Source organism: Canis lupus, chromosome 8 (genome assembly GCF_011100685.1).
Source record: "Canis lupus familiaris isolate Mischka breed German Shepherd chromosome 8, alternate assembly UU_Cfam_GSD_1.0, whole genome shotgun sequence".
NCBI lineage: Eukaryota > Metazoa > Chordata > Mammalia > Carnivora > Canidae > Canis > Canis lupus.
In genome coordinates this window covers 74,895,098-74,907,217 of record NC_049229.1, presented here as the reverse complement: position 1 = coordinate 74,907,217, position 12,120 = coordinate 74,895,098, and the positions used below count along the sequence as shown (strand labels likewise).

General features: G+C 42.3%; 2 gene segments (V, D, J or C); both read left to right on the top strand.

Moving 5' to 3' along the window:
• Window positions 1-341: 341 nt before the first annotated feature.
• Window positions 342-926, top strand: LOC106559121. The segment is given in 2 exon segments: window positions 342-503; window positions 607-926. Coding segments are annotated over 2 exon segments (366 nt in total).
• A 6,376-nt stretch (window positions 927-7,302) lies between these two features.
• Window positions 7,303-10,303, top strand: LOC119876545. The segment is given in 3 exon segments: window positions 7,303-7,348; window positions 7,452-7,759; window positions 10,271-10,303. Coding segments are annotated over 3 exon segments (387 nt in total).
• Window positions 10,304-12,120: the final 1,817 nt, after the last annotated feature.

The window sequence follows — 12,120 nt, the reverse complement described above, 5'->3', positions numbered from 1 at the left end:
ATAAAATCAGCAAATAAAATAAAGATATATTCCTACAAAATAAATAAAAATTACATGTACAAAATTAACAAAATAATCCGATTTCCACTAGCACCAAAAATAAATATTTAGGATTAAAATTTATTAACAAGATGAAAATTCTCCAGAAAATGACCTATACTGATGTGTCTTTTGAAATGAACCAAGAAATTAAAAAATAACTGTCACTAGAACTTCATATAGTCAGAGAGCCATCTACACAAATTGCTATAGAATTGTGGTGCAACACTTGTGTTGGCTTTAAATACACGAATGTAAGTCTGTAGCTGGTTATTTGGTCAGAGGACATGCAAATAGGGCTCTCCCTTCACTGATTAAACCAGCCCAGTCCCGACCCTGCAGCTGGGAGAGGAGCCCCAGCCCCAGGATCCCCAGGTGACCCGATTCAGTGATCAGGACACAACACAGACAAATTACCATGGAGTCTGTGCTCGGCTGGGTTTTCCTTGTCGCTATTTTACAAGGTAATTCATAGAGAATCAGAGACCTTGAGTCTGTGAGTGAAGGTGAGTGAGCAAAACAGGGGATGTGGGACAGTTGTTTGACCAGGATGTCTTGTGTCTGCAGGTGTCCAGGGTGAGGTGCAGCTGGTGGAGTCTGGGGGAGACCTGGCGAAGCCTGGGGGGTCCCTGAGACTCTCCTGTGTGGTCTCTGGATTAACCTTCAGTAGCTACAGCATGAGCTGGGTCCGCCAGGCCCCTGGGAAGGGGCTGCAGTGGGTCACAGCTATTAGCTATGATGGAAGTAGCACATACTACACTGACGCTGTGAAGGGCCGATTCACCATCTCCAGAGACAACGCCAGGAACACAGTGTATCTGCAGATGAACAGCCTGAGAGCCGAGGACACGGCTGTGTATTACTGTGTGAAGGACACAGTGAGGTGAACTCAGTGTGAGCCCTGACACAAACCTCCCTGTAGAATGGGTTCAGGACCACCAGGGGGTGCACACTCCTCACCACTTGTGTCTTGAAGGCCCAGGAGCAGTTTCAGATTGAAGTTATGGGCAGGTTTCCTGTCAGGGACGGGGCTTCCTCTCCATGGAGCAGTTTCCCCCCGGGAGCCCCTCTGAACACTTGATTATGTGTTTACCTATTCAGTCTCTTTCTTAGAGACCTAGAATTCAACTATAGAACTTGCACTTACTTGTACTTAAATTCTCCTGACCCGAAATTTTAATCAATTACAAATAACTCAATTCACATCATCTTAACCTTTTAATGAGTTCTAGTAGTAATCACTGTGGATCACAGGACCCCAAGCTAACATGCTGTCTTGCACATTGCGGTATAGCAGAATCCCCAGTCAACACAAGAGTAAAGAGACATTCTACAAAAATGTTAATAACAGCCTTCGAGTGAGAGAGATTTCCTGCATGACATCATGACATGGTAGGGATGTGGACTCAGAGGTCATTCACACAAATGCACACACACACACACACACACACAATCACAAGAGTATAACCATTCATCACCTTCACCTTCATGTCTGATGAGTGCCAGGCAGGCCTCTCATCAGGTCATAAATGCCTGGATGGTGCTGGGGAAAGACACTGGCTCTGGGTGTGTGTTGTGGGTCAGTGGTGGGACGGGGTCCTGCTCCAGGAGGGGCTTGTGTGGAGTTAGTGTCCCAACTTCATCAAAAGAGGGAACTCCTGGGTTACTGTTTGATTTCTTATCCAATGTGTGCAGGAGAAGAATGAGCAAGGAATGTCAGGGAGGTAACAGGCAGTAAAGACTGGACATGGTGTGAGGAATCATTTCACTAAACAAGCATCAAACTGGAAGGAAAAAATATAATCATGGTCATTCTCAGTAGACAGATGTCTGAATCATAGGGAAAGGAGATGAATAATATATGGAAGCAGCACGAAACTTTAAGTAATAATACAAATAGGCCAAGATCCTACTCAGGTCTCAAATGGAAGCTGTCCTCTCCCCAAGGTCACAATCTGGTTCTGAAGGTCATGTATACACCATGTGCTCAGAGACCAGAAGCTTCTACTGGATCAATGAGGAACCTCAGTGTTAGGAGGTGGATTGGAAAACCTTCCACCTGCAGGGAATAACCCATGGATCCTTCTGGTGCTGACGTCAGTTCAGATTCTGATCCAGGAATTAGAGAGACCCCCCCTAAAATCAATAAAAACCGTTCAAAACCTCGAAATTTAATAGTGAAACTTGCAAATTTCAAAGATAAAGAGAAGATCCTTAAAGCAGCAAGACACAAGAAATCGCTGAATTTTATGTGGAGGATATTAGGGTATGAGCAGACCTCTCCACAGTGACCTGGTGGCCAGAAAGGCCTGACAGGATATATTCAGGGTCCTAAATGAGAAGAACATGCAACCAAGAATACTTTATCAGCAAGGCTCTCATTCAAAATGGAAGGAGAGATATGAGCTTCCAAGACAGGCAGGAACTGAAAGAATATGTGACCTCCAATCCAGCTATGCAAGAAATTTGAAAGGGGAATCTTAAAATTCACCTTTAAGAAGGATTTCAGTGGAATAATCCACAAAACAAGGACTGAATAGATATCATGATGACACTAAACTCATATCTGTCAATAGTAACACTGAACGTGAACGGGCTTAATGACTCCATCAAAAGGCTCAGGGTTTCAGACTGGATAAAAAAGCCGAACCAGGGATCCCTGGGTGGCGCAGCGGTTTGGCGCCTGCCTTTGGCCCAGGGCGTGATCCTGGAGACCCAGGATCGAATCCCACGTCGGGCTCCCGGCACGGAGCCTGCTTCTCCCTCTGCCTGTGTCTCTGCCTCTCTCTCTCTCTCTCTCTCTCTCTGTGTGACTATCATAAATAAATAAAAATTAAAAAAATAAATAAATAAAAAAGCCGAACCCATCTATTTGCTGTCTACATGAGACTCATTTTAGACAGAAGGACATCTACAACCTGAAAATAAAAGGTTGGAGAACCATTTACCATTCAAATGGTCCTCAAAAGAAAGCAGGGGTATATCTTATATCAGATAAACTAAAATTTACCCCGAAGACTGTAGTGAGTGATGAAGAGGGACACTATATCATACTTAAAGGATCTATCCAACAAGAGGCCTTAACAATCCTCAATATATATGCTGCGAATGTGGGAGCTGCCAAATATTTAAACCAATTAATAACCAAAGTGAAAATACTTAGATAATAATACACTTATACTTGGTGACTTCAATCTAGTGCTTTCTACCCTCGAAAGGTCTTCTAAGCACAACATCTCCAAAGAAACGAGAGCTTTAAATCATACACTGGACCAGATGGATTTCACAGATATCTACAGAACTTTACATCCAAACTCAACTGAATACACATTCTTCTCAAGTGCACATGGAACTTTCTCCAGAATAGACCACATACTGGGTCAAAATCGGGTCTGAAACGATACCAAAAATTGGGATCATCCCCTGCATATTTTCAGACCATAAAGCCTTGAAATTAGAACTAAATCACGTTGAGAAGTGTGGAAGGACCTCAACCACGTGGAGGTTAAGGACCATCCTGCTAAAAGATGAAAGGGTCAACCAGGAAATTAAGGAAGAATTAAAAAGATTCATGGAAACTAATGAGAATGAAGATACAACCATTCAAAATCTTTGGGATGCAGCAAAAGCAGTCCTGAGGGGGAAATACATCGCAATACAAGCATCCATTCAAAAACTGGAAAGAACTCAAATACAAAAGCTAACCTTACACCTAAAGGAGCTAGAGAAAAAACAGCAATGGACCCTACACTCAGCAGATGAAGAGAGTTAATTAAGATTCGAGAAGAACTCAATGAAATCGAGACCAGAAGAACCGTGGAACAGATCAACAGAACCAGGAGTTGGTTCTTTAAAAGAATTAATAAGATAGATAAACCATTAGCCAACCTTATTGAAAAGAAGAAAGAAAAGACTCAAATTAATAAAATCATGAATGAGAAAGGAGAGATCACTACCAACACCAAGGAAATACAAACGATTTTAAAAACATATTATGAGCAGCTATATGCCAATAAATGAGGCAGTCTAGAAGAAATGGACGCATTCCTGTAAAGCCACAAACTACCAAAATACCATGGACTTTCTTCAGAGCGTTGGAACAAATTATTTTAAGATTTGTATGGAATCAGAAAAGACCCCGAATAGCGAGGGGAATTTTAAAAAAGAAAACCATAGCTGGGGGCATCACAATGCCAGATTTCAGGTTGAAATTGAAACCACAGCTGCCTTTCCTAATTCAACCAGGCCCACACCTCACTTTCATCCTGTCCAGACACCCATCATCTCATGACATCCGTGTTTCAGGACTTCCTGCACTGATGGGAAAGGCCTGTTAATACTAGGTGCTATTGGATACTCAGAAAGCATGAACAAGTGTCTACTGGCATTAATCTGGAGCTACTATTCCTCTATAAGGAATAGGTCAGCTCTCGACGATTCAGGTTTACTCTGTGCTGTTCCCCTTAATTTCACCACCTGACATCAATAACGGATGTCTGTTTCTAATTCAATATTTTGAATGTAATGTCTAGTTCTAGATATTATGAATCTCTCGACTTCCCCTGGAGATTTCTTACGACCCAACAATTGCACTAATGGGATTTACTACAAAGATACAGATGCAGTGAAAAACTACAACACCCACACCCCAATGTTTATAGCAGCAAGGTCCATAGTAGCCAAAGTGTGGAAGGAGACTCGGTGTCCATCAAAAGATGAATGGATAATGAAGATGTGGCCTATATATACAATGGAATATTACTCAGCCATTAGAAATGAAGAACACCCACCATTTGCTTTGACGTGAATGGAACTGGAGGGTATTATGCTGAGTGAAGTAAGTCAGTCGCAGAAGAACGAATATATGGTCTCATTCCTTTAGGGAATATAAAAAGTAGTGAAAAAGAGTAAAGGGGAAAGGAGATAAAATGAGTGGGAAATACCAGAGAGGTCGACAGAATATGAGAGACTCTTAACTCTGGGAAAGGAACTCTGGGAAGGGGTAGTGAGTGGTAAGGGAGGTCGCTGGAGATAGGGGTGACTGGGTGACGGGCTATGAAGCTTGACCTGATGAGCACTGAGTGTTATACTATATGTTGGCAAAGTGCACTGCAATGAAAAATAATTAAGAAATAAAATTTGAAAAACAAAAAAACTTCAGATAATGAGGAATAATCCTAACCAAAGAGGAAAGGACCTATAGTCTAAAAATTCTAAAATACATATGAAAGACATTAAAGAAGACAGAAATATTTGGAAAACAGTCTATTCTCTTGTATTGGAAATATAAATATTCATATAATATCTAAGCCACCAACAGCAATCTATGCATCCAATATGAACACTATCAAAACACCACCAACATTTTTCTAGGGAATGGAACAAGTCTAAATTTTAGAACTAAACAGAAAAGATTCTGACTAGGCAAAAGAATGTTGAAACAAAAAACAAATCAGGGCAACCTGGGTGGCTCAGCATTGTAGCACTACCTTTTTGTTCAGGCCTGATCCTGGAGACCTGGGAATGAGTCCCATATCAGGCTCCCTGCATGGTGCCTGCTGCTCCCTCTGCCTGTGTCTCTGCCATTCTCTCTGTCTCTCTGTGTCTCTCATGAGTAAATAAATAAACCTTAAAAAAAAGCAAAAGCCATCACAATTCCGGATTTCAAAGTTGTGATCGTCCAAACAGTATAATAGTGGCAGTAAAACAGGCACATGGTCAGTGGAATAGAATAGAGAACCCATAAATGGACACACAGCTCTATGGTCAACTTATCTTCAACAAAGTACAAAAAACTATCAACTGGAAAAAGGACAATCTCTACAACAAGTGGTGTTGGGAACATTGGACAGCTGCAAGTAGAAGAATGAACCTGGGCCATTCTTACATTCCACACAAAGATAAACTCAGAGTAGATGAAAGACCTAAATGTGAGGCAAGAAACAATCAAAATCAAGGAGATTTTGTGACCTCGGCCGCAAACGGGTTCCTGGTACTCGCATCTCCAAAGGGAAGGGAAACAAAAGTAAAAATGAACTCTATGGACTACACCAAGGAAGGAGCTGTCTTACAGCTGTGGAAACACTCAACATAATTTAAAGGCAACCTAACAAATTGGAAATATTGGGATCCCTGTGTAGCTTGAGCATCTGTCTTTGACTCAGGGAGTCCTAGAGCTCTAGGATTGAGACCAGCATCAGGCTCCCTGTGGGGAGCCCACTTCTCCCTCTGCCCGTCTCTGCATCTCTCTCTCTCTCTCTCTGTCTCTCTCTCTGTCTCTCTCTCTGTCTCTCATGAATGAACAAATAACATCTTCCAAAAGAATAAAAACAATGGGAGAAGAGATTTGCAAATCTATCTCCAGATTATGGCAGGTTTCCAAAATCGAAAAACAAATTACCAAACTAAACAACCACAAAGGGAAAACTACAATCATAAATGGGCGGAAGACATGAAGAGACACCCAGTCATGATTTGAGTTGTCAACTCTCACTTTATATTAGGTAGGTCATCCACATGCAAAATGAAATTTATTGTCTCCTCTAGGTCTGCCTTATATCAACTGCATGATTAGAACAGGCAAAGCATCCTGAAGACAAGAGGAAAATACTTTCTGCCCCAGACTGGAGGACCTGCCAGAAAACGTAGCAAGAAAACTACTTTAAAAAAAAAAAAGAGAACTTGGTAACCTGTAAAGAAAATAATGAGTTTTCCTATGACAATATCTTAATAGAGTCAATGAGTAAAAACCTTACATAAAAACTGGAAAAATAACTCATGAGCTCAGAAAAAAAAAATCATGATATAAAATCAGCAAATAAAATAAAGATATATTCCTACAAAATAACAACAAATTACATATACAAAATAACAAAATAATCCGATTTACACTGGCACGAAAAATAAATATTTAGGATTAAATTTTACTAATAAATTGAAATTTCTCCAGAAAATGACCTATATTGATGCGTGTCTTTGAAAATACACACAGAAACTCAAAAAGAACTGTGCCTAGAACTTCATATAGTCAGAAGGCCATCTACACAAATTGCTATAGAATTGTGGTGCCACATTTGTTCTGGCTTTTAAATACATGAATGTAAGTCTGGAGCTGGTTATATAGTCAGAGGACATGCAAATAGGGACCTCCCTCCACTGATTAAACCGGCCCAGTCCTGACCCTGCAGCTGGGAGAGAAGCCCCAGCCCCAGGATCCCAAGGTGACCTGATTCACTGATCAGGACACAACAGAGACAAACCACCATGGAGTGTGTGCTCGGCTGGGATTCCCTTGTTGCTATTTTAAAAGGTAATTCATAGAGAACCAGAGACCTTGAGTCTGTGAGTGGAAGTGAGTGAGAGAAACTGGGGATGTGGGACAGTTGTTTGACCAGGATGTCTTGTGTCTGCAGGTGTCCAGGGAGAGGTACAGCTGGTGGAGTCTGGGGAAGATTTGGTGAAGCCTGGAGGGTCCCTGAGACTCTCCTGTGTGGCCTCTGGATTCACCTTCAGTAGCAGTGAAATGAGCTGGGTCCACCAGGCTCCAGGGCAGGGGCTGCAGTGGGTCTCATGGATTAGGTATGATGGAAGTAGCTCAAGGTATGCAGACGCTGTGAAGGGCCGATTCACCATCTCCAGAGACAAAGCCAAGAACACGCTGTATCTGCAGATGAACAGCCTGAGAGCCGAGGACACGGCCATATATTACTGTGCAGACACAGTCAGGGGAAATCATTGTGATCCCAGACACAAACCTCCCTGTAGGTGGGGATCAGGACCACCAGGGGGTGCACATTCCTCACCACTTCTATCTTGAAGTCCCAGGAGCAGGTGCAGAGGCTGGTTCTGGGCAGGTTTCCTGTCAGGGTCAGGGCTTCCTCTCCAAGGAGAAGTTTCCCCCAGGGAGCCCCTCTCAACACTTGATTATGTGTTTACCTATTCAGTCTCTTTCTAAGAGACTTAGAATTCAATGATATCACTTGCACTTACTTATACTTAACTTTTCCTGACCCAAAATTTTAACCAATTACAAATAACTCCATTGACATCATCTGAACCTTTTCATGAGTCCTAGTGGCACTCACTATGGATCACAGGACCCCAAGCTAACATACTGTCTTGCACATTTTGGTATATAGAAATCCCCAGTCAACACACGAGAAAAGAGACATAATACAAAAATGTTAATAACAGCCTGGGAGTGAGAGAGATTCCCAGCTGACATGGTAGGGAAGTGGACTCAGAGGTCATTCACACACACACACTCAATAATGAGAGTATAACCTTTCATCACCTTCACCTTCATGTCTGATGAGAGCCAGGCCGGCCTCTCATCATGTCACAAATGCCTGTATGGTGCCAGGGAATGACACTGGCTCTTGGTGTGTGTTGTGGGCCGGTGGTGGGTATGGCGTCCTGCTCCAGGAAGGGCTTGTGTGGAGTTAGTGTCCCAACTGCATCAAAAGAGGGAACTCCTGGGTTATTGTTTGATTTCTTTTCCTTTGGGTGGAGGAGAAGAATGAGGAGGGAATTTCAGGAGCTCCCAGTTAATAAAGACTGGATATGGTGTGAGGAATTTCACTAAACCAGGGTAAAACCGGAAGGACAAAAGAGAAACATGGACATTCTCAGTAGACAAGTGTCTGAATCATATGGAAAGGAGATGAATAATATATGGAAGCGGCACAAAACTTTAAATAATAATACAAATAGTCCAAGATCCTATCCAGGTCTCAGATGGATGCTGTCCTCTTCCCAAGGAACCATCTGGTTCTGAAGGTCATGTGTACTTGGTGTGCTCAGCGACCAGTAGCTTCTACTGGACCATGAGGATCCTCAGGGAGAGGAGCTGGATTGAAGGACCTTCGACCTGCAGGGCAAAACTCATGGATCCTTCAGGTGCTTATGTCAGCTAACTGGTTGTGACCTTTACCATCCCTGTGGTGAAACCTAATGTCCATGATATGGGGGAGGAGATGGAGCCTTAGGGGACCATTTAGGTTTGGAAATGCAGCCTCATGATGGGATCAGGGCCCTTATACACCAGGATTGGGAAAGCTCCCTGCACCCTGGCCCGTTTTGAGGTGCCTGGGAAAGGACGGGGTAGGATGTGGGCGCTCTCCAGACACCACAGCTTCCTGTCCCTGGACCTCAGATGACTGAGACGCCAGATCTGTGAGAATGAGTGTCTGTTGTTTGATCTGCCCAGTTCATGTATGATTTTCCAACAGGGGGCAGAGGCTGAAGTCATTTTTTTCTTTATTTAAATTGAATTTACCAACATTCACTATACCCTCAGTGTTCATCACATCACGTAACCTCCTTAACTCCGATCACCCCGTGACCCCATTCCCCACCTCCTTCCTTCCAGTGACCCTCAGTTTTTTTCCCCAGACTTAAGTGTCTCTCATGATTTGTCTTCCTCTCTAGTCTTACCCCACTTTTTCACTCTTTCCCTTATGGTCTCTTTCAATATCAATGAGACCATATCATTGCCTTTCTGTAATGGATTTATTTCTCTCAATATAATGACTCCAGTTCCATCCATGTTGACGGAAATATTATTTCATGATATTCATTGTGTCTGAAGGCTATGTAATATCCCATTGTATATATAAAGCACACCTTATTTTTGTATATTTTTATTGGAGTGGGATTCGCCAACATATAGCATAACACCCAGTGTTCATCCCATCAAGTGCCCCTCTCAGTGCCCGTCACTCAGTCACCCCCAACCCCCGCCCACCTCCCCATCCACTACCCCTTGTTCTTTTCCCAGAGTTAGGAGTCTCTCAACTTCTGTCACCCTCTCTGATATTTCCACTCATTTCCTTTCCATTCCCCTATAATCCCTTTCACTGTTTTTTATATTCCCCAAGAATGAGACCATAAAATGTTTTTCCTTCTCCGATTGACATATTTCACTCAGCATAATATCCTCCAGTTCCATCCATGTCGAAGCAATTGGTGGGTATTCGTTTTTTCTAATGGCTGATTAATATCCCATTGTATACATAGACCACAGCTTCTTTATCCATTCATCTGTCAATAGACACTGAGGCTCCTTCCACAGTTGGCTGTTGTGGACTTTGCTGCTGTGAACATTGAGGTGCAAGTGTCCCTTCATTTCATTAAATCTGTGTCTTTGGGGTAAATGGCCTTAAGTGCAATGGCTGGTTCCTGAGGTGGCTCTATTCTCATGTTTTATGACATTCCATCCTGTTTTCGGTAGTGGCTCTACAAGCCTAATTCCCACCAGGAATGAAAGAGGTTTCCACTTTCTCAATATCCTCCCTTATATTTGTTGTTTCTGGCCTTTTTACTTTATCCATTCTGAGTTGTATAAGTGGGATCTTAGTGTGGTTTTCATTTGTATTTCCCTGATGACAACTCATGTGGATCATTTTCTCCTCTGCCAGTTGGCCATTTGTCAGTCTTCTTTGGAGAAAAGCCTGTTCATGTATTCTCCCCATTTCTTGACTGGATTGATTGTTTTGTTGGGAGCTGAATTTGTTATGGAAATATCTTGTCCTATTCTGCAGGCTGCCTTTTGTTTTGTTGCCTGTTGCATTGTTGTACAGATTCTATCTTGATGAAGTCCTAACAGTTTATTTTTCCCTTTGTTTCCTATGCCTTTTGAGAGATGCCTTCTTAGCAGTCACTGAAACTGAGGACAAAAAGATGCTACCTGAATTCGCCTCTAGGATTTGGATGAACTGCTGTCTCAGATTTCAGTATTTCATTATTTTGAGATTATCTTTGTGCTTTGTGTAGCAGAATGGTCCACTTTCATTTTTATGCAGGTGGCTGTCCAATATTTTTCAGATCCATTTTTGGATGTGTATTTCTTTCATTAGATATTTTTTTCTTGCTTTTTGAAGAGTAGTTGTCCATAGAGCTGAGGGTCCCTTTCTGCGTTCTCTGCTCTGTTTCATTGATCTATGTGTTGTTTTTGCCAGTACCAGGCTATCTTGATGATAAAGGCTTTATAATAGAGCTTCTCTACAAACATTGTTATGCCCTCCTGCTGTAGTTTTGTTTCTGTTTTTTTTTTCCAAAATGATTCTACCTGTTTGGCAACTTAGGAAAGAAATTGAGGAAGACACAAAGAGATGGAAAACATTCTGTGCTTACAGATTACAACAACGAATATTGTCAGGGCACCTGTGTTGCTCAGAGGTTTAGTTTCTGCAATTGGCTAGGGTTGTGATCCTGGGGTCCTGGGGTGGAGTCCTGCATCAGGCTTTTGGAAGGGAGCCTGCTTCTCCCTCTGCCTATGTCTCTTCCTCTGTCTCTGTGACTCTCCTGAATAAATGAATAAATCTTTAAAACAAAAACAAAAATATTGGTGATCCCTTCTTGACTCAACGGTTTGGCGCCTCTCTTTGGCCCAGGGTGTGATCCTGCAGTCCTGGGATCAAGTCCCATTTGAGGCTCCCTGCATGGTCTTGCTTCTCCCTCAGCCTGTCTCTCTCTCTCTCTCTCTCTCTCTCTCTCTATCATAAATGCATAAATAAAATCTTAAAACAAAAATAAATACTGTGACAATCTCTATGTTGCCCAGAAGCTTCTACATATTCAAAGCAATCCTTGAGAAAGCATCCTGGACATTTTTCACAGCGTATGGACATATAATCCTAAGATTTTTATGTCACACACAGAGACATTAGGGACACATGGATGCACTGGCATGGCCCTGCTGTTTTTGTTGTGAGCAGTATCACGTAACCGCCCTCATCCAGTGAAGGGTGCATTTCTCACCTGGAACTAGGACTAATCTTTTGCAAACCATAGGTATCTGTCAAAAAGTCACAGTGGACACACTGAACATAAAGAGAACAATGATACAAGAGAGTCAGAGATACTCAGACACTTTGAAACTTCAGTTTAAGGATGTTCTGTTATAACATTTCCAGAAGATGAGGATGTGATGACCCAGTGAGATTTGTGTCTCACCATCACCTTACAGGGTTGTGTTGTACTGATGGCTGTTAGGTGTGTCCCTTGTCACTGGATGAACATTTGGTGCCGGTGTCCTCATTTCAACAATCTGTGACTCTCTCTCTGGCCATGAGATCAGTT